Raw genomic sequence first — 27,646 nt, 5'->3', positions numbered from 1 at the left:
AGAACACCAATAGGAAGCTGTATGTAATACCTCAAAATAGAGAAAGACTGGAAGGTTATATCTTATTAAACTGAAAAATATGCTGGGGTGGTGCAACCTCTGTGAAACACTTCATGAATTAAAATCCTCTTGTAAAGAAAGGTTGAACAGCTTAGGTTTAGACTCACTGAAGTTCAAAAACAGAGAGATGATCTTACGGAAACATATAAGATCCGGGGAGAATTTGATAGGATGGATGCCTGGATAAGGTTGCCTCTTGTGGGGAAGACTAGTTTAAAAATAAGAGGATTTCCTTTTAAGACAGAGGTGAGGAGATTTTTTTTAATCTCCCAAAGGGTCATTGGTGCATGGAATTTTCTTTGCTAGAAAGTAGTGGAGACTGGATTATTGAATATATTTAAGGCTAAATTAGACAGATTTTTGTTAGGCAAATGAATCGAGGATTATGGGGGTGGACAGAAAAGTGGACTGAGATCACAACCAGATCGGCCATGATCTTATTGAACGTCAGGACATGCTTGAGGGACCAAATGGCTGCTCTTACTGAATGGTGGAGTAGGCTCGACAAGCCAAATGGCCGGCTTCTTCTAGCCCCCTAAAAATGTTATACATAGAACTTACAGAACAGAAACAGGCCATTCAGTCCAAGCCAGTGCTTCAACTTAAGGTGAGCCACGCCCTACTCTGCTCCAGCTCACTTATTCAGCTCCTTTCTCTCTCCTGTATTTATCTAGTTTCCTCTTAAGATACATTTGTACTATACACTTCAACCACTCCCTGTAGCAATGAGTTCCACATCTTACCAATCTTGAGAAGAGGATTCTCCTGAATTCCTTATTACATTTATTAGCAAGTATCTTACATTTATGACACCCAGTTTTAGAAGCATTTATCCCATGTCACCTGTACTGAATCCCTTCACCGTATTCACAAGCACTATTAAGTCACCTCTCAAGCCTTTCTTTTGTTGGGAGGTTTGAGCCCAGAACCCCTCCCTCAGATGTACCCGCTGTCTGTCACTCTGACGTAAAATCAAAATACGGAAATTGTTACAGCTCAGGGTATTAGACAGTAAAAAACCCAATGGAAAATTCACACTAAATTTAAAAAGAATATTTTCTGTGCTTCCAAAGTAGCAAACTTAAATTGTAAACAATATTTGATTTCAAATCTGATTTTATAGCCAATTTTATAAACGCAATATCTTATGCAATTGCATTTAGTCAAATGCAATAATGCAAATGCAGTATCTGCCAGATGTCACAAGAGCAGTCCTTAAAGCAAAAAGCCCTAAAACAATGAGGTTTTGTTTAGCTTTGATCTAACAGAACAAGCATGAGGGTTCCTAATGGCCCAAGCACTTTGGAACATGCTGGGGACAGAAAGGACCATGTAAATGCAAGTTCAGTGAATCTGGACAAAACCCTTGAACTGACTCAGTCAACTTCCAGTGATGTATGTTACAGTAGCTGGGACATTTTAATAAAAGTAAAATGGAACGTTATTATTTTATACCTTTTCAGCAGTAGAATCACAATACAACACAAAGACACGGCATACCATCAATCAAACATGTTATAGCAAAGTGAAGACTTACAGAAACATTCATCTATAAAACGGATCACAGGCTGAACTAAACTCTCAATCAGCTTGGATACTGTAACATCCAAGACAAAGGCAAAGACTGGAGAAAGGCATTTCCCAATCACTTTTATCCACCCTCACTGATACTTACTGCTGAATTACTCATGAGAAGGCAGCAGCAAGGTAGTGACTTCACATGAATATAGGATCACAGCCATACTCCAAGAGCTGCCATTTATATGGCACCTTTTTCATAGAAGACTTATAACGTTGTGACCTGTCTCTAACAGCACTGTGGTTTAGACAAGCTATTTGCTATAGACTGCAAATACAACAACTAAAGATATAGGACTTTTAAATGGGACAATGGAGAGGCACTGCGCCTAGGACTGCTGCATCACAATGCCAGAGGCCTGGGTTCAATTCTGGCCTTGGGTCACTGTCTGTATGCTCTCTCCGTGTCTGCGTGGGTTTCCTTCAGGTGCTCTGGTTTCCTCCCACAATCCAAGAAGGTGCTGATTCGGTTGATCGGCCATGCTGAATTTCTTGTTAGTATCAGGGGGACTAGCTAGGATAGGGTCTGGGTGGGATTGTTGTCAGTACAGGCTCAATGGGCCGAATGACCTCCTTCTGCACTGTAGGGATTTTATAATTCTAAAACATTGCAAGGCGCTTCACAGGAGCATTTCAGAACAGCACAACATGGAACCATACAAGGAGATAGTGGTCAGATGACCAAAGATTTGGTCAAAGAGAAAGGCTTTAAGAAGCGTCATGAAGGGGAAAAGCGAGGTAGAGAAGTTCAGGAATGAAATTCCAGAGCTTCAGGCCCAACTAACTGAAAACACAGCTATCAATGCTGGAGCGATAGTAATAGGGAATGATCAAGAAGCCAGAATTACAGGTGTAGATATCTCTGAGGATTGCAACATGGAAGAATTAAAGAACGCAGGGATTTGAAAATCTGAATTTTAAAATCAAGATATTGCATAACTAGAAGGCAGGGGCGATAGGGGATAGGGATTTTCTGCGAGTTAAGACATGAGCAGCAGAGGTTTGGATGACCTCAAGTTTACGGAGGTGAAATACCGCACCATTTCAGAGTGAAACAGAAGTCAGAACTGCTGCATATCGATAAGAACCCATAATGATAGGAAGAACTTTCAATTATGCAACACTTGTTATGACTTCAGGATATTGCAAAAGCCTTTATAGCCAACAAAGTGTTTCTGAAGCGTGTAATTACTGCTGTAACGTAGGCTGCTAGAATCACACAACTAAAATATAACCATCGGTGAAGCTGACAGAATTTAGCCATTGATTATTTATGTTACAGTGTGCAAGATATATGGCGAAGCGCCCAGCAACAAGGGATGATTCATAACTCATGGAGTATCATCTCCTTGTCACAAGTTGCTGGGCTTCCTTCTCACTAATAATGGCAGGTAGCACGAGCTCTCAATTTTATTTCCACTGATTTCTGCTTAGTTGACTAAACTATATTCAGTCGGTTTCAAGTGTCTGAGCTTTGGAACAAGGTATCCAAGTAAAATGCCAGTCATACTTTGGACACTGTCTTGCTTCCCAAACTGCAAAAAGGATGGTTACAGCTGTGGCTCAGCATTCTTGCCCCCGAATCCCATGGTTGTGGGTTCAAGTCCCAATTCAGATAAATAGCAGAGAAGTCCAAGCTAGTATCTCCAGTGCCAATACTGTTGGGAGTGCTACATTATTGAAGGTATCAGCTTTCAAATGAGATGCCAAACCAAGGCCTCCCCTGCGCTCTCAAGATATGAAAGATCCCACGACCATTATTTTGAAGTAGTTCTCCCTGACCAATACGTTTATCCCTCAAATAACAGATGCTCTGATTCCAGGAGCTTACTGCATACAAATTGGCTGCTACATTTTCAACTTTACAATCTTGACTAAATTTTGAAAGTATTTTAATGGATGTAAAACATTTTGGATGTCCTTAGGTTGTGCAAAATACAACGAAAACTCAAGTCTTTCTCCTTTTTTTAAAAATTGATTTCACCTGGAATAGCCAGCTGTCTTGATTTGCTGCACTTGTTGTTCTGGGATGTTTCAACTTACAGAATCATAAACATGGGCTGTGATATTTTATATACTTCCCTGCTCCCTTCTTCCCCCCCTCCCGCCCAACCTCCCCAAAACATAAATAACAAGATAATTAACTAAAAGAATGTAACTGGGCAAAGTGTATTTGCGAAACACATTCTTGGCTGAAATATATGTGCAAATGTTATTTAAATAATAAATTTGGCACACTGTGATAGGAACACAGGAAATAGCAACAGAGGCCATATGGCCCCTTGCGCCTACTCTGCCATTCAATTTGATAATGGTTCATCTTCTACCTTGATGCCATTTTCCCACACTATCCCCATATTGCTTGATATCTGTTAATATCCAAAAATCTGCCTATCTTTGCCTGGAGCACACTCAATTACTGAGCTTCTACAGCCCTAGGGTAGAGGATTCACAAGATTCACCACTGTCTGAGTAAAGAAATTCCTTTCTATTTCAATCCTAAATGACCTACCTCTATTCTGAAACTGTGTCCCTCATTCTCGAACATCCCCCTCCCCCAAAGTCAGGGGAGGCACCCTTCCTACATCTACCGTCTCAACCCTATAGGAATTTGAAAATGAAAGAATATTGTACTGTTGAAGTTACTGTTTTTTTGGATGAGATGTTAAGCTAACTTCCTGCCTGCCTCTTCAAATGGATATAAAAGATCCCATTACATTTTTTTGAAGAGCAGTAAGATCTCTTTTGGAGTATTATGTTGCCAAGAACCGTACACACTATATCAAGCATTGGAGAGAGTGCAGAAGAGGTTGACAAGAATGGTTCCAGGGATGAAAAACTTCAGTTACAAGAATAGTTTGGAGAGATTGGGACCTTTTTCTTGGTGAGAAGACAACTGAGAGGAGGTTTCATAGAGATATTCAAAATAATGGCGGGGTTGGATAGAGAAACTGTTCCCACTCGTAAAAGAATCAAAAACGAGAAAGTACAGGTTTAAGGTGATTCGCAAAAGCAAACGTGATGCAAGAAAAAACCTCTCCACACAAGTGGTTAAGGTGAAAGTGTGGTGGAGGCAGGTTCAATTGAGATATTCAAAGGGGAATTAGATGATTCCTTGAATAGAAACAATGTGCAGGGGTACAGGGAAAAGTCAGGGGAATGGCAATGAGCCATATTCATCTTTGAGAGCTGGTGCAAACACGATATGCCAAATGGCTTCCTTCTGCACCCTAACAGCTCAGTGACTCACCCCTCAGCCAATGACAACAAAACAGGTTAATTGGTCATTAAGCTGTTTTTGTGTAACCCTGCTATGAGTGAACTACCCACAGTCATCACTTCCAAGCAGTAATTACATTTCAAATATAATTTACAGCTGTGCAAGTGCTTTCAGATAATGAAATGTGCAACATATTTTAAGTACTATTACATTGTACTTACAACACAGCAAACCCAACTGGTCTATGCTGGTGTTTCTGCTCCACACGAGCCTCCATCCATCCTACCTCTCAGCCTATCCAGCACATGTTTCCACTTCTTTCTCCCTAGCTTCTGCTTAAATGCATCTTTGTTTTCTGGCCTCAGCCCTGTGGTAGTGAGTTCCACATTCTCACTGCTCTCTGCGTAAAGAAGTTTTATCTGAATTGGATTTATCAGTGAATATCTTGCATTAAACAACTCTGCCTTGATCACCCCCACAAATAGAAATGTCATTCCTACCTCTACCTATTCATCCAGAACAACTTCTTTGTCAAGTTGGACTCTTAGCAAAAAAATCCATTTGTCCTGTCATCAATAGCATTTGCATGAAAGACTTGCTGTTGAAGATCAGGCTATTGAAGATAGGGGGAGAGCGGTTTAAGGAAGCAGACTGCATTAAAGAAAAGCTATTGAGCATTCTTGGAATAGCAAGTAGTTTTGCTAGACAAGAGGGCAGGACACAATAAAGCTTTATCTGGACGAACTAGATTTCGTGGTGACAATTAAACCAGTTTTCTGCAATATCTGTTCAAGTCTGCACTCCTTCAAATTAAGAGTGTGTGGATGGGGGATGTTCCAGGGGAATAGCCTGGGTGAGAGAGAATAATAGATTCAATTGAGACTAGGACATCAACAGTAGAAGTGAGACTGCAGTTGAACAGACCACCAAATGGAGAAATGTTTTGGTGAATGGAGGGCTGTGGACGAGGGAGTTGAGATTGGTTGGAGAGGAAATTGGCAAGGTTAATCCACAACAGGCATGCTGTGCAGGAAGGTTGGCGAAAGAATAGGATGGGCACCTGATATCGCTGCTTGTAAGGAAACAGGGTCGAGTTTCTCAGTGGACACTTTGGAGAATGCCAAGAGAGGCACAGAGGGAAGCTGAAGGCTTATCCAAGAGACAGTCAAGTTTGGAGAAGGTTGAATAGGAAGAATAGGAAGCTGAAAAAACCTGTAGAACCGGGAGGCCAGTAACCAGCTCAACTGGGAACAGCAGGAGACAGGGGTGAGCTGCAAGCTAATCAAGTTACTTAAAAGTTAAAAAAAACTGGGCAGATCAGAGACACAGCAGCTGAGTCTTAGTGTAGAAGTCAAAGGCACAACCTTGATAGAATCATAGAAAGCCTACAGTGCAGAAAGAGGTCATTTGGCCCATCAAGTCTGCAGTGACGACAATCCCACCTAGGCCCTATTCCCATCACCCCACATATTTACCTTGTTAATTTCTCTAACCTACACATCTTGGAACACTAAGGGGCAATTTAGCATGGTCAATGCACCTAATCTGCACATCTTTCCTCTATGGGAGAAAACTGGAGCACTCGGAGAAAACCCATGCAGACAAGAGGAGAACATGCAAACTCCACACAGACAGCAACCCAAGCTGGGAATCGAACCCAGGTCCCTGGAGCTGTGAGGCAGCAGTGCTGACCACTGTGCCACCATGATGAGGGAAATCCAGAATTCTGGAAGCCAAATTTGAAAACGGGTCCAGAGTTTTTTTTGTGAAAAGCAGAGATTAGACATGGACTGAGAATGGACAGTGATGGTTAAACTGGTATTACTGAACCTGTAGTTGGGGCTATAACGCACCCACTATTAGAACTAGAGGAACTTAAAACAGTAGCAGTAAGGAGGCCAGAGCAGGAGGGAGAAAGGATGCCAGTAGAAGGGTAAGCAAAGAAGTACACAGTAAGGAGTTCCTTAAATAGCATCTTGAGCAGATTGCCAATATTTGGTTCAGGCTTAAGCAAGTGGTTCAGTAACAATCAGCCCCTCCAATAATTAGCTACTGAAAGAGAGAGAGAAGCCAAAGTAAGAGCACTTAAGGTGCACCATATAGAGTCCAACAACAGGGCTGCTTTTAGTGGTCAGACAGAGAGAGGACATGTCCCCTTTTCTTCTTGCTCTGCCTCTTTAGATCAGACCGCTGGATCAATCCTCTGATGTAACGAGCAAGTAGTCAGAGTCTGATTCAGGGCGCTTTAACACCACACCTTACTATTTCAGCAGAAAATGATCACCATAACTTCAAGCACCAAAGGACTGTAAGAAAAAGCTCAATAATGTTCATGTGTACCAGTTCAAATTCTAACAAATTAAGTTTTCCTTCCTGTATCACGTACTCCAAATCAGCTTGGAATATTACCAATCACCAGCAGAATTAAATGCCAAGAGTTCTGGTGAATTAAAACTACAGAAAAGTCATGGAGAGCTCTCATGTCATCTTGAAATGGATTTGGACTAAACCCATATTAAAAACACACCAGAACATTTAAATACAATTGATACCCAAGGCCAACCACCATACCTTTATTTTACCTCAGCATATTCCATTCCCCAAAAACAAGCAAAATGAGGAGCCTCACCTTCAGATAGGATCCATAGTATTTTGTAACATACGGACTATCACACTGACTTAGGACAGTTATTTCCTGTTGAATATCTTCAATTTCATCTTCAGCTTCTTCAAGGTCAATATTTTTTATGGCCACAATTTTCTGAGTCCGGTTGTCTATTCCTTTGAAAACTTCACCAAAAGAGCCCTTTCCGATCTTCTCCAACTTGGTAAACAATTCTTCTGGATCTGCTTTCAAATTCTAAGAAAAAAATAAAAAGAAATGTTAGAATTACAGTGAAACTTGAGCTAAACTCCATAAAGATTTATTTTTAAATCGCATCTTTTATAAATGCAAATGCCCCCAAATCATTCTACAGCCAATAAAGTACCTTTGAAGCGTGTTCATTGTTGTAACATAGAAAATGTGGCAGCCAATTTGTGCACAGCAAGCTCCCAGAAATGGCAATGAGATTAATGATCAGATGCTTTTAGTGACGCTGGTTAAGGGGCAGAAATGGACCAGGATATCAGGAAGAATTCCTTTGCTCCTGTTCAAATGGTGCCATTGAACTTTCTGAGCACGAAGATGGGGCCTCACAGTCAGCACTTGACAGTGCAGCACTCTCTCAGTACTGAATGGGTATGTTAGCCTGGATTCTGAGCTCCGGTCTCCAGAGAGGAATCTGAGATCACAACCTTTACCCAGAATATTTTTGATGAAAATAAAAATACAGGTCTGAAAACAAACTTATTTGCTCAGCACAACTGTTAATGTAGATAGTAATATACATCAGCTTCTCATCTTTTATTGACAGAACTTATTGGTTTTTATTTTCCCAGAACACAATATCTTTGCAGCACCACGGTCAGACATCAGGAGATGTGTATTTCAGGTGTTGCTGGTAAGGCCTGATAATTACATGTTTGTCTTAGAATAGCTAACTCTTCCCTCGATACTTCCCACTAATCTCCCATCTTCCACAACTGTGAACTCATTCAAAATGCCACTGCCCATATCTTAGCTTGTCCCAAATCTTGTTCATCCACCATCCCTCATTCTCTGACCAACACTGACACCGGATCTGGGAACATCCGAATTTGGAAATTCTCATCCTCATTTTTAAATCTCTCTCTGGTCTCATCTCTCTCCATCTCTGTAACCTCCCAAAATCCAAGATCTCTTCACTCCCCCAATTTTGGCCTCTGGTGCATCACTGGATTTCCTTGTTCTACCATTGAGAGCCATACTTTTGTGCCATTAGCGCCGGAATTTTCTCCCTTGGCTCCTCTGCCTTCGAGACTCTGTTTAAAACCTACATCCTTGGTCAAGCTTTTGGTCACCTTTATCTATGACGCGATTCAGTATTGGGTTTTGTTTTGAAAGCATTGGCCTGTGCTGTCAAAGGGCCTATGAAGGACCTAGTGATGTTTTACTATGTTAAAAATGCTATTTTAATTACTGTTGGTGTACGTTCTCCAATTGAATGCTGAGGCAGCCTCTCCGGACAACGCTTTACCTACCGAAACGGCAATTCCTTCCTAATTACATGTTTCCTTGCCTCACTCACAGGCATATCATCAACATGCAGTAATGGTAGATTAATTATTTTTTAAAATTATACCAAGTAATTATTTCAAATGAGAGGTTTTCAGCTTGTGATGCTATGAACACGCAAGACAGGAGGAACACAAAAAAAGAGCTAATATCAAAATGTACAGATATTGGCTGGGAAGCAAGTGTCAACAATGCTTGAAGGGCAGAATTTCAGCAAATGGATCATAAGAACATAAGAAATAGGAGCAGGAGTAGGCCATCTAGCCCTTCGAGCCTGCCCCGCCATTCAATAAGATCATGGCTGATCTGTCGCTGCTCAGTTCCACTTTCCCGCCCTCTCCCCATAACCCTTAATCCCCTCTCTTATCAAAAACCCATCAACCCGCGTCTTAAAAATATTTAGCGAGGCAGCCTCCACCACTTCAACGGGCAGAGAATTCCAGAGATTCACCACCCTTTGAGTGAAGAAGTTCCTCCTCAACTCCGTTCTAAACCGCCCCCCTTTTATCTTGAGGCTGTGCCCCCTAGTCCTACTGTCTTTTTTGAGCGGGAAGAGTCTCTCCACCTCTATCCTATCCATCCCATTCATCATCTTATACGTCTCAATGAGATCTCCCCTCATTCTTCTAAACTCTAACAAGTACAAGCCCAGTTTATTCAGCCTCTCCTCATAGCTCAACCCCCTCAACTCCGGTATCAGCCTAGTAAACCTCCTCTGCACTCCCTCCAATGCCAAGATATCTTTGCGCAGGTGCGGCGCCCAAAACTGCACACAGTACTCCAGCTGCGGCCTCACCAATGCCCTATACAGCTGCAGCAAGACCTCCCTACTTTTATATTCAATCCCCCTCGCTATGAAGGCCAGCATCCCATTCGCCTTCCTGACCACCTGCTGCACCTGCAAGCTGGGTTTTTGCGACTCATGCACAAGGACCCCGAGGTCCCTCTGCACCGTCGCCTGCTGCAGTTTTTCGCCCCGTAAGTAACAGTCCTTCCTACCATTCTTCCTACCAAAGTGGACCACCTCGCACTTGCCAACATTAAATTCCATTTGCCATTTCCTGGCCCATTCGCCCAGCCTATCTAGATCCTTCTGTAGACTCTCCACACCCTCCGCACAATTTGCCGTTCCCCCAATCTTGGTGTCATCAGCAAATTTCGACACCCTACACTCGGTTCCCTCCTCCAGATCATCTATATAAATGGTAAAAAGCTGATGCCCCATGATGTCGGAAGCAGTGTTGCTGCTGGAATTACAGTAAAGTGGATGTGGCATTTTCATGAGTTCATTTGAACTGTAAAGCACTCTGCAATACAATTATCAGGTCTGTCCTTCCAAAAGTGGACTGTACTTTAGGCTTGTTTATTGAGCTACAGAGATTGTGTTGGGAGAATATTAAAGCTGGCTTTAAAGTAGGACTTTTGTAACAACATACTGGTATCAATACCAATACTCTAAACAAGCTTTGTAACAATACTAGGAAATTTCAGGACTGATCTGTCTATCTATATATTGTGTCACATTTACAGCACAGAAATGGGTCCAACCTGCCCTAACTGGTGTTTAGGCTCTATGAGGGTCTCCCCCCACTCCTCTTCATTTCACCCTGTCAGAATATCATTCTTTTTCTTTCTCCTTCATGCACTTATCTAGCTTTCCCGCTAATGAATTTACCCGCTTCGCTGCAACCATATTGTTGTAGTGAGCTCCACATTCTAACCACTCTCTGGGTAAAGAACTCGTGAAACTGCTACTGTACGCATTAGTGACTAATCTATATTTACCTCACTTAACTTAATCAATGGACCGAGATCCTCTTCCTGCTGCAAACAGGACAGTAGAAGATCCTATTTTTAGTCCTACTCCACGTTACCATGAATAGTGTGTGAAATAATCAAAATCGCTTTGCTCGATAGCAATCGAATTCTAATTGTCAGTCCTTATGTTGTGTCAGTAGGTACCCAAAAACTGGCAGGATTATCTCAATGAAAGATTCTAATCACATCTTATACCCCCAAAGATATCGAAAAGTTTTCAGACTTGGACAGATAGAAACTTGATGCAAAAGCAATGCAGTAATTGGTGATGTCACACCCAGCTATTTATATAATTATAGAATGGTTACAGTACAGGAGGCCACTTAGCCTGTGACTGCGCTGGCTCCCTGCAAGAACAATCCAGTTAGTCCCAAGCTCCCCTTCTGTTCCCTGCAGTCCTGCAATTGCTTTCTCTTCAGGAGTCTACCCAATTCCCATTCAAAGGCATAACTGAATCTGCCTGCACGCCACTCTCAGACAGTGCATTCCAGATTTAACCACTAGCTGGCTTATAAAGATTTCTACTTGCGTTGACATTTGCTCTTTTGCCACTCACCTTAAATTGGTATCCTTTGGTTTTTGACCCTGCCTTCAAAGGAATGTTTCTCCCCATCTACTCTGTCCAGGCCCCTCATATCTCTGATCGCCTCTATCGAATTTCCTCTCAACCTTCCCTTCTCTAAGGAGAATCGCCTCGATATCTCCAATCTGTCCTCGTAACTGAGGCCACTCATTCCCAGAACTGTACATAAATACAGATGGACACTGCGCCAGACTATAAATGCATCAATTTCTGGTCATTGCTGAGGTATTTCTGATCTCCACATTGCTGTCCGAACGCTACTGCTTTTGTAGCTGCGACAGAAAGGATTTGTTTAGTTTTGAATAGTTGAGAGAGTGCTAGTACTCTTATTGAACTGCACCATGGTAACTGCAAATACGAAGATTGAACGCACAATATAAATCAAGTAGGCGTCAAGCTCAAATGTTTTTACCTTCCTCTCTTTGCAACACATTGCTCCTACAAGTAATTGTATTTCATGGGAATGAGCTAATCTTTAAAAGTATGCCGACATTTTGAAGTTTCATTGCAATTCAGCGCTGAGACTTTAGCATCGTCATGCTAAAACTGTCAAAGATGCAACTGTTTGCTGAGTGAATGCCTAAAACTGAAAAATGCCCCCTTGCATTGGACAATCAGGGGTACTTTATTTTTAAAAATCTAATGCAGAGATAATATCCCAAATCCAGATAGCTGCCATGCAAGAGCTTTTATTTGATGAAGAAAATGACTTACTCGGCTTGTTGAGCTACGTGCTGCATTGGTGCAAGGTGCATTGACTAATTATCAGCTTTGCAACTCTGCCTTTTCCCACACTAACCCAACCCAAGAACCTGCAAGGTGTAAAATCCAGCAAAAACTCATGGTTGGTGGCTTTGAGACACTGTAGCTGGATAGATTTTGGTTTATATTTTAGATACAATTGACTAACTTTTGCAAACTTTGCAGACTATCCAACATGCAAAGGATCTTCTCTTCCTGATCCAACTGCAAAACTGGCATAGTCCAACTGCAATACACCAGCAGAGTGTAATCTTAATCTTACAAGCCCAGCTATAAAATTGCAAGGGGAACCTTGGTTTCAACAGCAAAGAAATCTGAACATTGAGAAATAATACAAGCAACACTAATCAGACTAAAAATTGAAAGAACCAATTTTATTTAGGAACCTATCCCCCAGCCCAAGCACTTGCACACACTGATGGAAATAAATGTGCATTTTCTCCTGGTGTGACTACCAGTGACCCACATAATACCAGGGTCGAGAGCTTCCATTTTTTAGGTGTCCAGATCACCAACAGCCTGTCCTGGTCCTCCCATGGCGATACTATAGTTAAGAAAGTCCACCAACATCTCTACTTTCTCAGAAGACTAAGGAAATTTGGCATGTCAGCTACAACTCTCATCAATTTTTACAGATGCACCACAGAAAGCATTATTTCTGGTTGTATCACAGCTTGGTATGGCTCCTGCTCTGCCCAAGACTGCAAGGAACTACAAAAGGTTGTGAATGTAGCCCAATCCATTACGCAAACCAGCCTCCCATCCATTGACTCTGTCTACACTTCCCGTTGCCTCGGCAAAGCAACCAGCATAATTGAGGACCCCACGCACCCCGGACATTCTCCCTTCCACCTTCTTCCTTCAGGGAAAAAGATACAAAAGTCTGAGGGCACATACTAACCGACTCAAGAACAGCTTCTTCCCTGCTGCTGTCAGACTTTTGAATGGACTTACTTTGTGTTAAGTTGATCTTTCTCTACACCCTAGCTATAACTGTAACACTACATTTTGCAATCTCTCGTTTCCTTCTCTATGGATGGTATGTTTTGTCTGTATAGTGTGCAAAATACAATACTTTTCACTTATGTTACTACATGTGACAATAATAAATCAAATCAAATCACTTCTAAGTAAAAAGTCTGATTGGAATTTTAAAAGGACCCCAAGATATCAAAACTTGAGAGCCTGCAGAAGCCATTTAATAGATTGATATCAGGGGACGAGGGCCTTCCTTTGTTTGGAAAGGCTGGGCATGTTCTCTTTAAGAGCACAGAGAAGGTTAGTGGGAGATTTAACAGAGCTGTTCAAAATCATGAAGGGTTTTCATAAAGTGAATAAGAAGAAACTGCTTCTTTCGCCATCAGAATCAGTGACTAGAGGACACGAGATGGGAGATAAGGAGAATGTTTTACACAAGGGAACTGTGATCTGGTTATGCACTGTCTGAATGGGCAGTAGAAACAGATTAAATAGTAACTTTCAAAATGGAGCTGGATTAACATTGGGAAAAGAAACATTTGCAGGGCTATAGGGAAAGAGTGGGACTAATTGGATAGATCTTTGAAAGAGTCTGCACAGGGCCGAAAGGTCTCTTCCTGTGTTGTACAATTCCATTTAGATACCAATGTTGACCCTGCAGTGCACCCGGAGGCTCTACTTAATGTTCTCCTCCTTCCCTCTCAGAAGAGTAGCTAGATTTTTTCATCCCTTCTCTCCCACTCCTGCTGCCACTGAATTTCTTCTTCCCCTTTGCTCACAAATGCACAACATACAACTTCCCCCTTCATTCACAGATAATGTTTGCTCTTTCATTTTCACCCTCAATAAACTGGAACTCATCCATCACTCTGCTACCCCCATCCCAATGTGTACCAAATTCCATTCACCCATCACCTGCTGACTGATCCACACTGGCTTCTCTTTGAACAGTGCCTTGAATTAAAAATTCTCATCGTGATTTCAAATTCCTCCATGGTCTCGGGTCTCACCATCTGTAATCTTCTCCAGTCCTAAACTCGGAGATATCTGTGCTCCTCCAATTCTGACCTCCCACACGTCCCTGATTTAAATAACTCTACCACTGGTGGTGGTGCTGCCTAGACCCTAAATCCTGTATCCTAAACCCTGTATTTCCCTCCCGAAAGCTCTGCATCTCCCACAGAAACTTTACAATGCAGAACAAGCCATTTGGCCCATTGAGTCTGCACTGACACTGACAGAATATCTCACCCAGGCCCTCTCCACACCTTGCCCCGTAACCCTGCACATTTACCATGATTAATCCATCAAACTTACACATCTTTGGACACTAAGGGATAATTTAGCGTGGTCAACCCACCTAACCTACACATCTTTGGATGTGGGAGAAAACCAGAGCACCCAGAGGAAACTCACGCAGACACGGGGAGAACGTGCAAGCTCCACACAGGCAATCGCTTAAGGCCAGAATCGAACCTGGGTGCCTGGAGCTGTGAGGCAGCAATGCTAACCATTGTGCCACCTTCCCCTTCGCTCTCTCCTCCCATTTTCTAAGGGCTACTGCTGTTAAGTTTGCAGTGCTGAGTTTCAGTCTTAAGGAAAACAGTGGTTTATTGAGGGGGGAATTGGGAAAAGGTGAACTTTGGGGGGGGGGGGGAATGGGATGGGAGGTGGGAAATGGAACTATGAGCTGGGCAGAAATTGAAATTAAATACAACCAATTGCACCAACAATCGAGCAAAAGATGGCATTAATCACGCCCACATTACAGCCAAAATTGAATTAATAATATAGGCAGATTTTGAAATTTTCAAATTGCTTTCTGCTCCTATTCCCAGGAGCTATTCACTAATAGTAAAATCAAATCAGTATTTTGAAATTCTGTTCCCAACAACTAACACTTTTATAGCATCTTTCACACGAGACATCCCAAGGTACTTCAGAGGTGGATACAACATGAACAATTTGCATTCACATCCCACCATTAGCAAAGTGAAACATTTCAAGGTGCTTTGCAGAAGCCTTATCAAACAAAACTGATCACCAGGTCATGGAAGGGGACATCAGGGCCAAAAGCAATAAGCTTAAAGAATTAGGTTTTAAGGAACATCGCAAAGGAAGAGAGGGGAAGAATCAGAGAGGGTATTCTAGAGCTGGGAGCCCAGACAGTTGAAGGCACAGATGCCAACGGATAGGGCAAAAAAAATTGTGACTGTTCCAGGTTGAAGGAGCACTGAGGTAACCTGGCAGCAGAAACAACGGAAAGCATTCAAAGGCCAAGATAATGCAGTAAGCTTTTGAGGATGCTCTTGAAGCTCCCGAGAGGAGTGGAAGCAGCTGAGGAAGAGTGTTCTTGAGCGCTGGATTCACAGGGGTGAAGGCCTGATATTAATGGGGCAATTGGATAGGTTGGGAATGGAAGTCAGAAAAAGCACAAGATCACTGAACAGTACTCAGGGTTAACTAGAATAGACAAGGCCAAGGACTCATTCACCAACCAGAAACAGTTCAATGCAGTAAGAGACTCAGAACCAAAGGTTACCTAAGTATGGTAGGGATGGAGCATAACATCTGGATCTGGACAGTAGAGGTTGGAAATATTTGAGCTTATGATGGGTAGTGGGAGCAAATTGATTTGCAATATTCAAAATGGAATTAGACAAATACTTGAAGGAGAACATTTGCAGGGCAATGAGAAATGAGCAGGGGAGTGGAATTAACAGGATTACTCACTGGAAGAACCAGCACTGTTACGATGAGTTATTGCCTCTTTCTATGCTGGGCGATTCTACGATTTATTCCTGCAGCCATTAGAATTTTGCTCTGGAAGCAATGAAACTCTTAAGGAACATGTTATAAATAAAATGTGGAGTTTGATTTTAGCCATGCTGAACTAAAAGCAAAAGCTGAAAAATCTCTAGCTTCTCAGAATGTCATGTGATTGGCCATTGGTGTCAAGCAAATTTATAAACCTCTTTACTAGTCAAAAATCCCAAGTCTCTGTCCATTCAGCAAGACTCAAACTGATGAAGTTCACCTCATTTAAATTCTCTGCCCCACACCCACTCTATTCTCAGCACCCCACACTGTTCCAACAAAACTCAACCCGAGCGTGAGGAAAAGCACTTCATAACCTTATGGACTCGACACTGAGGTCAAAAATTACAATAACCTAGACTCACTTTGTTTTTGCATTTTATTCTCATCCTTGGAAGTTAATTGCTGATGATAATTCTATTCTTCCCATTTACACCTCCTCTACGCCCATCTTATTTTTCCCATTACTTTATCCTTTATTCCTTTGCACCATTATACTTTGTCATTTAATCTCTCCTGTCTCCTGCCAAATCACTCTCTGCTCCCATCTCCCCTGCCACTGTATTTGCAAAAAGCCTGTCACATTCTCCAGTTCTGATGGAAGGTCAATGCCCTGAAACACTGCTCTTCTCAGATGCTGTCTGATCCAGAGTGTTTCCAGAATTTTCTCTTTGCATTTCAGATTTCTAGAATCCATCGAATTTGGCTTGAGGAAACTGCGCTTTCAATTTCCACTGCCCAGTGCCTTCATTCCAACGTCAGCTCCAACCCTTCCCTCCATTCACATCAGTGTCCCAGTTTGGGTCGTGACTGTAGCCAATTTCTTTCTTTTAGGTGTGCAGCAATAAATTTAAACTCAGCGTAATAATTAAATACTATTCACTCTAGAACAAGCTGCAACTCAATTTCATAGAATCTTACAGTGCAGAAGGAGGCCATTCAGCCCATCAAGTCTGCACTGACCACAATCCCACCCAGGCCCTATACCCATAACCCTATGCATTTACCCTAGCTAGCCCACCTGACACTAAGGGGCAATTTAGCATGGCCAATCCACCTAACCCTCACATCTTTAAAGACGCATTCTGTCAGGATATTTAATCTTACTACACAGCAGCTTGTGCTGTTTACAAAGTGGGAGGCAAGGTTGCCCTGGCTCCCTCGACCACCACAATCTGATGGGGTTCTCCAAGGGAACGCTGTTCTTGGAATCATAGATTCCCTGCAGTGCAGATGGAGGTTATTCGGCCCATCAATTCTGCACCAACTCTCAGAGCATCTTACCTAGGCCTTTTTCCCATAACCCCACATATTTACCCCACTAATTCCCCTCACCTATACATGTTGGGACACTGAGGGAGAATTTAACATGGCCAATCCATCTAACCAGCACATCTTTTGAACTGTGGAGGAAACTGGAGCACCCAGAGGAAACCCACGCAGACATGGGGAGAATGTGCAAACTCCACACAGACAGTGAGCCAAGATGGGAATTGAACCCAGGTCCCTGGTACTGTAAGGCAGCAGGGCTAATCATTGTGCCACCATGCTGCCCATTTGTACTTAGTTCTTCTGGTTTTTGCCTTACTGTATTTGCTTGGGAGGCAGTGGTAGTGCTTCTGCCTCTGATCCAGAAGCTCCAGCTTAAAGTTCCACCCCAGATAAAGAAGGCAGTCTTCATAACATGGTTGAGCAAGTTGGGTATCAAGCTGCAAATGCTTCCAACACACACCAATGGCAGACGGAGGAATGATTCCCCGTCAACCAGACCTTGGAAAGAAAGTTGGAATGTCAATCATCACTAACGATAGCTCCACACTACATCATGCATGTGTGTTGCCACAACAGCTCAAGAATCCAGAAGGCTGTATCACATCACCACCCTCGGCATGTCCCGCATCAATAACAAAATGAATGAAGAATAGAAGAAATTTTTCAGTATAGCTAAAAAAAAATGGGGAAGAGGTTGAGAATGAATTCAGCTGCAGTCAAGTATATAATTATCAGTAGGAGGAAAAGATTCAATACTTCATCATAACATTAAGATCTGCTGGTCTCAAGTCATTCAGAATGCTGTACTATCACCACAAGGTCAAATTAATCTACTATGCCCTTTCGGATTTTCTCTTACTGTCGCTTTCATTCAGAAGATTTAGACCGTAAGACACAGGAGCAGAATTAGGCCCATCGAGTCTGCTCTGCCATTCAATCACTGCTGATATTTTTCTCATCCCCATTCTCCTGCCTTTACCCCTTAACCCCTGATTAATCAGGGACCTATCTGTCTAAAAGACACTCAACGACCTGGCCTCCACAGCCTTCTGCGGCAACGAGTTCCACAGATTCACCACTCTCTGGCTGAAGAAATTCCTCCTCATCTCTGTTTTAAAGGGTCATCCCTTCAGCTGAGATTGTGCCTTCTGGTACTAGTTTTTCCTATGAGTGGAAACATCCTTTCTACGTCCACTCTATCCCGGCCTCGCAGTATCCTGTAAGTTTCAATAAGATTCCATCCCCCGCCATCCTTCTAAACTCCGAGTACAGAGCCAGATTTCTGCTCTACACGCATCTTTTCTTGTCCCATCACCACTACCCTTTGGCCCCAGAAGGCCATCTCATCTGTCATTCAATCCCTCCTGCCTCGCTCCAATAAGAGATCTTCTAATTGTCCTTGTCCCAGCCACCCCTTATTCAAACCACCAAATCTCCAATGTTTGCCAGTTCTGATGAAGGGTCACCCTCCTGAAACACTAATCTTCTCTCTCTCTACAAACATTTCCAGACCTGCTGAACACTCATTGTTTTAATCTACATTGATGTTTTGTGACATTAACAGGCACTACGTAAATGCAAGTTGTTGGTGAATAAGTGACCTGTCAAGCCAAATTTGAATTGATGGACATTCTAAAATGGGATATGCAAACTAGTTGGGACTTTTGGCAGTCTAACACCAGTCCATTCTCTACAACTTTGCATTATACAAATAGTATACAAATGCTGCAGACCAAATGGTTGAGGAAACGCTGCTTATAAAGCAAGCAATTTGCAGCTATTTTCAGCATAGCGCTTCTTAAATTAATTTAGAGCAGAAACTGACAGAACAGCATGCAGTAGAAATTACAAACAGCAATTTGCAAGCTACAGCCAGTCCAAACAGCAATTTGCCAAGTGGCCCCCATCATCTAAGTTGCACACCTTCAAACAATCTTCAGATATCAAGCACGACGTCACAGTACAGGAAATTGAAACTAGTCAGTGAATAACAGCCACAAGACAGAAAATGCTTCTTTTTACATATTTTGGCTAAAAAAGCTTCAGAGCTGTCCAGCATCACATATTCTATTTATATAGTTAAAACTTAGTGCTCAACATCATGTAATGCAAGTAGCATTCATCCCACCACACCTATGCTGACTCTTTGAAGCAGGTGACTGTGCGGAGTTTGCACATTCTCCCCATGTGAGTTTCCTCCAGGTGCTCTGCTTTCCTCCCACAGTCCAAAGATGTGCGGATGGTGTAGTGGCCATGCTAAACTGCTCCTCAGTGTCCAAAAATGTTGTGTGGACTGGCCATGGTCAATGTGTGGGGGTTACAAGTATAGGGCAAAGTTGAGAGCCCTTCTGGAGGGGCAGTGCACAGTCAATGAACCCAGTGACTGCCTTTTGCACTATAGCGATCGTATGAAACCTCACCATCCAGAATTACTCTATACAACTTGCATTTACATAGCCCCTCTAAAGACACTTCAGAGGGGCATTCAATGTAATGCCCCAAAAAAGAAATTGGCATGGACTTTACAACAGTGACGACAATGAAATAAGTCCATAACTCCTGATAAACCTTTCTGGCACTAAAAAACTAATTTTATATTTATGGATTATCAAACTTCGCCACAATGATAAAAATGTACATTTTAAAAAATAATTTGTTTTCAAGTTTGCTGTGATACTCCAGCTTCTACCTTAGTACTCTGTGTATGTTACAATCATTTATTCTGTTTTCTGTAAAATTTGGTGAAAAATTAAAGATAATTGGTGCATTTTATCCCTTCGTTTATAGCCCGTGCAAATCGTTCTATGTGATTGGCTGATTACCCGTGGATGCTGGATGCCTGAAAACCCCCTTAACTTTGTGCTATTTTTAATGCAATATTTAGAAAGGAGAAATCCACACAGCAGGGATCGCTGGATCTTAGTGCCAGCTTTCTTAGAGGTCACTGTCATCTCACCACTGACCATGACATTCGAGCCCTTAGGACAGGTGGCCAAAATCGTGCTCAAAGAGGATGATTTTCAGGACCATCTAGAAGGAGTAAAGAGAGGGAGAAGGAGAGAACCTCAGAACTTGGGACCCAGACAGCTGAAGGATGGCTGCTAATGGTGGTGCTGGCAAAAATCAGGGATATGTGAGAGTCCAGATTGGGAGCAGTGCAGAGATGTGGGGGGACAAGGTAATGCAGGACTTGAAAAAAAGTCTGAGAATTTTAAATTGCAGTCTTTGCTGGACTGGGAGCTACTTGGGGTCAGTGAACACAGGGGAAGCTGGTGGACAGGACATGATGCAAGTTAGGATATGGCCGGCAGAGGTTTGGATGGATTGAAGTCTACAGAGGATAGAAAACAAGAAACCGATCGAGGGAGCACCATAAAACATGGGAGCAGAATTAGACCACTCGGCCCATTGAGTCTGCTCTGTCATTTAATCAATGCTCATATTGTTCTCATCCCCATTCTCCTGCCTTTTCCCCATAACCTCCGATCCCCTTATCAATCAAGAACCTATCTCTGTCTTAAAGATGCTCAATGATCTGACCTCCACAACCTTCTGCAGCAAAGAGTTACACAGATTCACCACTCTCTGGCTGAAGAAATTCTTCCTCATCTCTGTTTAAAGGATTGTCCCTCTAGCCTAAGGTTCTGCCCTCTGGTTCTAGTCTTTCCAACTAGTGGAAACATCCTCTCCACGTCCACTCTATCCAGGCCTTGCAGTATCCTGTCAGTTTCAATAAGATTCCCCCCCTCACCCTTCTGAACTCCAACGAGTACAGACAGAGTCCTCAACCACTCCTCATACAACAAGCTCTTCACTCCAGGGATCATACTTGTGAACTTCCTCTGGACCCTTTCCAAGGCCTGCACAACCTTCCTTAGATAGGGGGCCCAAAACAGCTCACAATACTCCATAAGACCAGAGGCTGACACAACCTCAGAAATACATCCCCGCTCTTGTATTCTAAAGAGATAGAATGATCAAACAAAAAAGATCTGGATGATATAGAGACACATGAATGAGCATGATCTAAAGCCAGGCTTCTTGAATAAATAACATTTCTGAAATATCGTTTCCATTTTTAACATTTTACCTTAAAAAACTATAAATCTGAATTTAATTTTACAATAAGTTTAAGCAGCAAGCTTGAACCTAGCATTGGTATTTTAAAATTCTCATTTGTATTTGCAAATCTCTCCGTAACCTAGCGCATTACTTCCTTTAAAATGTACTTTTAATTGTATCTGAGCGAGCTTTTGGTTATTGGTCTTTTCATGTGACTTAGGTGTCAAACTTTGTCTGATTAACACTCCTGTGAAGTGGCTTGGGACAGTTTTCTACATTAAATGCATTTGATAAACAGTTTAAGGTGCAAATAATGCGGAATAGTCTGGAGTAATAGCGTGGAAACATTATAAGGCTGCACCAATTTTGGTCTCTTGCACATCCCCAATTTTCTTTGCTCCACCATTGGTGGCCGTGCCTTCAACTCCCTGAAAGCTCTCCAAGTCTCTCTGCTCACTCCTCCTTTAAAGCACTTTTCAAAACCAACCTCTTCAACCAAACTTTTGGTCACATGTCCTAACATGGACTGATGTTAACGTGTGGCTTGTTAAGGTACTGGTGAAGCTTTTTTGCAAGGTTTTACTATGCAACAGCGGTCATTTGTCACACAATCTGAGTAATGGTGAGAGAGAGGGGACAGGCTGTCAAAGTTTTGAAACCTGCGTTCATCAGGACAGAGTCCACAGAATGGCAACACAATAAAAACAAAAGACTGCAGAAGTTGGAGATATGAAATAAAAAACAAAGTGCCAGAAAAACACAGCCTTGGAGAGAAAAAGAGTCCAAAATAACTCAAGAACAAAAAATGCTGGAAAATCTCAGCAGGTCTGACTGCATTTGTGGAGAGAGAATAGAACCAATGTCAAGTCTGGATGATCAACTCCATAGATGTTGTCAGACCTGCTGAGACTTTTCAGCATTTCCTGTTTTTGTTTCAGATTCCAGCATCCGCAGTATTTTGTCTTCAGTCCAAAATGACTCTTCTTCGCAAAATTAGGAATGCCAACGTCTGGACAACTTTCTTTAGCTTGCAGAGGCCCTGCATTATAAGTGCATGGAGCTGCCACGTATACCGCCACATCTTTGTGTGGTGTAAATTGTTACTCGCTTTGAAATTTGGCACTCTTGGGTCTATCCAGATGACCACAAGACAAAAAAGTTTGGCTGACACGTTATGTCTTTACAGCAATACACAGTGGTTAGCACTTGCTGCCTCAGGGTCAGCATCAAGATCCTGGCTTGGGTCACTGTCTGTGTGGAGTCTGCACGTTCTCCCCGTGTCTGTGTGGGTTTTATCCAGATGTTCCAGTTTCCTCCCACACTTAAAAGACATGCAGATTAGGTGGATTAGCCACTTTAACTTGTCCCTCAGTGTCAAGGGAATTAGCTAGGGTAAATGCATGGGGTTATGGGGATAGGGCCTGGATGGGCTTGTAGTCAGTGCAGACTCAATGGGCCAAATGGCCTCCTTCTGTAGGGATGCTTATGATTCAACCCAACAGGCGCCGGAGTGTGGCGACTATGGGATTTTCACAGTAACTTCATTGCGGTGTTAGTGCAAGCCTACTTGTGACATTAATAAATGAACAATGTTAAAAGTGCTACATAAAGACAAGTTGTTGTTGTAGACCCCCCCAATTAATCCCTGGAGAAGATTGCAGGAGGAGATGGCGGTGCTCAGGGTCCCAGGACCGGCCTGTCCTCCCCAGCCCTCTCTCCACCCCCCCCGTCTCTCTCTTACCTGTACCCCGGGCAGAGCGGCCTGCCCCGGGGACTGAGCCATCGCCGCCCTGCTCGGTGCAGCTCCTGAGGAGGGAGGGACAGCCCGAGTCTCCCAGTGGGATCCACACCGACCGGAGCGCCTGCAAACACAAGCATAGGGAGTCAGTCAGAGCGCTAGGCCCCAGGCCTCGGCTCCCCAGTCCCGCGGTGCCCGGCTGGGCTGGGGTGGGGCTGGGCGGACCCGGAACGACCTTTCCCCCGGAGCCCGCTTCCCCAACCCCCGGCCCGTCGCCCGGTAATTCTGTCTGAACGCAACTGAACGCGGAGAGAGTGAAGGTCGTGAGGGAAAGCCGCCCACCTGCCCGCAGAGTGTGAGGCACCAGGACCGCGGCAATCGCTCCACTCCAACACCGGGAGAGTCCTCCGGCCGCCGGGGGCAGCATCGGACGGGGCTCCACCATCAACGTCAGCGCGCCGCCCTCGCACCCACAGTAATAGCAGTCCGCCAACCGCCGGGGGCAGCAGCGGACGGGGTTCCACCCTCAATGTCAGCGCGCCGCCCTCACACCTACTGTAATAGCAGTCCGCCGACCGCCGGGAGTCGCTGCAGCTGAAGCAGGGGCGTGGTCTGGGCTAGGGCCACCCTCATTCCCGTTGCAATAGCGGTCCGCCAACCGCTAGGGGTCGCTGCAGCTGGAGGAGGGACCGGGTCTGAACTCCCTCCCTCACACCCGCTGCGAGAGCAGTCCGCCAATCGCCGGGGGCTGCTGCAGCTAGAGGAGGGGCAGGGCCTGGACTGGGGCCGCCCTCATTCCCGCTGCGGTAGCAGTCCGCCGACCGCCGGGAGTCGCTGCAGCTGGAGGTGCGAGCAGGAGGCGGGGCCGAGACTAAGGACGGGCTTTGTGTCATCCCACCGCCCTCACTTCTGGATACGGCACTGACACTGCGCACCGCTATCCTTCCGAAGGCGCTGCAGGCGGAGATTTCTGGGGGCGGGGCTTCATAACGGCATGTGCAGCCCTCCACTTTGGGCCGCCGACGACCAGAGGTCGCTGTGTTAGGAGCTGTACGTTGGAGAGCGGTGGGGCCCGAAGAAAGATTCAAGCTTATAGATATGAGATTTAGTTGATGACAATTATATGCAATGAGAGTTTAAAATTAATGTCATCCGGTTGGAGCGTCTCTGTGAGGGACAGGCTCTGAAAATGGGTCCGCTGGCTGTAAGGGGTACTCTGCCTGGCGATGCGTTTTTGTTTGACGCCCTAACGGACACGCTCAACACTCTGGAGGCTCCCAGGGATGCAGTGAGGACCCTCGGTCACCAGAGACCGCTGGAGCTGACTCCCGGCAGCGACAATGAGAGCGTCCGGCGGCTAGAGGGCGGGGGAGCTACTACTGTATGCGGCAGTAATGAGGTCTCCAGGCCGCCAGCGGTCGCTGGAGCTGCCCGCAGGCGGCGACAATGAGGACCGCCGACCGCCAGAGGCCGCTGGAGCTGTCCCTGGGCAGCGACAATGAGGACCGCCGACCGCCAGAGGCCGCTGGAGCTCTGCCCAAGCAGCGACACTGAGGACCGCCGACCGCCAGAGGGCGGGAGAGCTGCTTTTAGGGAGTGGCAATGAGGGATTCTGGCCACCAGAGGGCATACATACAGAAAATAGGAGTAGGCCATTTGGCCCATCAAGCCAGCTTTACCAAACATTGTGATCATGGCTGAATATCAAATTCAATATCCTGATATCCGCCTTTGACTTGATCCCTTTAGTCCCATGGAGCACTGCTCTCAGGTGGCACCGCAAATATTTTTAAAAATTAATTTACGGCGTTTGAGTGTGGCTGGCTAAGCCAGTGTTTATTACTCATCCCTAATTACTCCTTGAGAAGGTGGTGGTGAGCTGCTGACTTGAACCTCTTCAGTCCTTGTGGTGTAGGTATACATAAGAAATTGGAGCAGGAGTAGGCCATCTAGCCCTTCGAGCCTGCCCCGCCATTCAGTAAGATCATGGCTGATCTGTCGTGGCTCAGTTCCACATTCCCGCCCTCCCCCCATAACCCTTAATCCCCTCGCTTATCAAAACCCCATCAACCTGCGTCTTAAAAATATTTAGCAAGGCAGCCTCCGCCATCTCAACAGGCAGAGAATTCCAGAGATTCACCACCCTTTGAGTGAAGAAGTTCCTCCTCAACTCCGTTCTAAACCGCCCCCCCTTTATCTTGAGGCTGTGCCCCCTAGTCCTACTGTCCTTTCTGAGCGGGAAGAGTCTCTCCACCTCTATCCTATCCATCCCATTCATCATCTTATACGTCTCAATGAGATCTCCCCTCATTCTTCTAAACTCTAACGAGTACAAGCCTAGTTTATTCAGCCTCTCCTCATAGCTCAACCCCCTCAACTCCGGTATCAGCCTAGTAAACCTCCTCTGCACTCCCTCAAGGCCAAAATATCCTTGCGTAAGTACGGCGACCAAAACTGCACACAGTACTCCAGCTGCGGCCTCACCAATGCCCTATACAGCTGCAGCAAGACCTTCCTACTTTTATATTCAATCCCCCTCGCTATGAAGGCCAGCATCCCATTAGCCTTCCTGACCACCTGCTGCACCTGCAGGCTGGGTTTTTGCAACTCATGCACAAGGACCCCGAGGTCCCTCTTCACCGTCGCCCATAGTGCTACCCATAGTATACCCATAGTGCTGTTAGGAACGGAATCATAGAATCCCTTCAGTGCAGAAGAGGCCATTTGGCCCATCGAGCCTGCACTGACAATGATCCCCATCAGGCCCTATTCTGGTAACCCCACATATTTACCTTGCTAAGCCCCCTGACACTAAGGGGCAATTTAGCACAGCCAGTCAACCTAACCCGCAAATGTTTGGACTGTGGGAGGAAACTGGAGCACCCAGAGGAAACCCACACCCACATGGGGAGAATGTGCAAACTCCACACAGACTGTCACCCAACGCCAGAATCAAACCTAGGTCTCTGGCATCGTAAGGCAACAGTGCCAACCACTGTGCCACTGCACTGCTGAGAATTCCAGGATTTTGACCCAGCAACAAGTGGGGATATAGTTCCAAGTCAGGATTGTGTGGGACTTGGAGATTGGCTTCCCAGTGTGGTGTTCCCAGGTATCTTGCAGCTTTAGAAAACATTTTTTCCCAAAGGTAGGGGAGTCTAAAGCTAGAGGACATAGGTTTAAGGTGAGAGGGGAGAGATACAAAAGGCAGAGGGCCAATTATTTCACACAGTGGGTGATGAGTGTCTGGAACAAGCTGCCAGAGGCAGTAATAGAGACGGGTACAATTTTGTCTTTTAAAAATAATTTAGACAGTTACATGTGTAAAATGGGTATGGAGGGATCTGGGCCAAACGTGGGCAAAGGGCAGCATGGACAGGTTGGGCATGTTTCCATGCTGTAAACCTCTATCACTCTCTGACTCTATCTGCTGCCCTTGTCCTTCTAACTTGTAGTGGTCGTGGGTTTGGAAAGTACAGCTTAAGGAGCTTTTGTGAATTGCTGCAGTGCATTTTGTGGATGGTACACACTGCTGCCACTGGTGGTGGAGTGGAGATTTGTGGCTCCCTCCCTAACTGCACGGTGGGTGTAGCTACACCACATGGACTGCAGCAGGCCAAGCAGGCAGCTCACCACCACCTTCTCAGGAACAATTAGAGATGGGCAGCAAATGCTGGTCCACATCCCATGGACAATTCTTAAAAAATACATCGAATGCCAGCATTCACAACATTATATTCACCAAAGAACAGACAATCTCTTCACTGCAAAAATAGAACGTATTGCAAGTCAAGCGTACACTTGGCTTCACCTGTAGCCAAGTACTGTGCCATTAACAGGGTCCCGTAAACCTGGAGTTCTCATATTTTTCAATGAAAATATATTTTGCAATATTGGTTTCAACCATAAGAGGGCGGTAGTTACACATTTGCTGCAGAGAATGGCTGAACAACTTTTCTTCCAATCAGATCCAGTTTGGGTCTCAGTTAATGTTATGCAGTCTTTGAACACAGACAGAAACCTGTTGGCTTCTTGAAAGAGCTACCTCCAAGGAGTGTCATCCCCCTCCTACCTGTTCCCCCCCCTGTAGACCTGCATTTTTGTTCTCAACAATTCCCTCAACTCTGCAAAAGCCCCAGAAACACCAGATGGTAACGCCCCAATTCCGGAAAGGAGGGAGACGGAGAACAGGAAACTATCAGCCGGTGAGCCTGTCGTTGGGAAAATGCTGGAATCTATTATGAAGGAAGTAGTAGCAGGAAATTTAGAAAAGTCATGATGTGTTCAGGCAGAGCGATGTGGTTTTATGGGAAGGAAATTATTTGTCATCGTAAAGCATTTACAACCCCAGTGAATCAGATTTTACTGTGCTGTTACTGCTGTGTGGAAAGATTTTGTGCGCAGCACTGTCCCGCTTACAGCATAGGCTTTTTAACTTGATCAAAGAGCAACACAGCACAGGGACAGGCCCTCTGGCCCACCAAGTCTGCACCAATACCCCATTTCTATTCCTCTGCTCACCTCCCGTTCATGTGTCCATCAGGATGCTCCTTGAACGCTGCTTCTACCAACTCCACTAGCAGTGCGTTCCAGGCACCCACC

At 44.4% G+C, this 27,646-nt stretch overlaps 1 protein-coding gene across 1 annotated transcript in view; it reads right to left on the bottom strand.

The window, feature by feature from the left end:
- The window catches only part of LOC145349518 (serine/threonine-protein kinase 24), a 42,887-nt gene extending 19,388 nt beyond the window's left edge, over nucleotides 1-23,499 (bottom strand). The window contains exons 1-3 of the mRNA XM_080198066.1: nucleotides 23,387-23,499; nucleotides 23,048-23,168; nucleotides 7,488-7,718 (exon numbers count right to left, since the gene is read on the bottom strand). Coding sequence (XP_080054192.1) covers nucleotides 7,488-7,718; nucleotides 23,048-23,089 — 273 coding nt within the window. The 5' untranslated portion in view covers nucleotides 23,090-23,168; nucleotides 23,387-23,499. The remainder of the gene's footprint in view (nucleotides 1-7,487; nucleotides 7,719-23,047; nucleotides 23,169-23,386) is intronic.
- Between the last annotated feature and the right edge of the window lie 4,147 nt (nucleotides 23,500-27,646).

Source organism: Carcharhinus amblyrhynchos, chromosome 10 (genome assembly GCF_965287045.1).
Source record: "Carcharhinus amblyrhynchos chromosome 10, sCarAmb.v2.hapA, whole genome shotgun sequence".
In the NCBI taxonomy this organism is placed as follows: Eukaryota; Metazoa; Chordata; class Chondrichthyes; order Carcharhiniformes; family Carcharhinidae; genus Carcharhinus; species Carcharhinus amblyrhynchos.
Note: the sequence above shows the minus strand (reverse complement) of the source record. Positions and strands in the feature narration are given on the sequence as shown.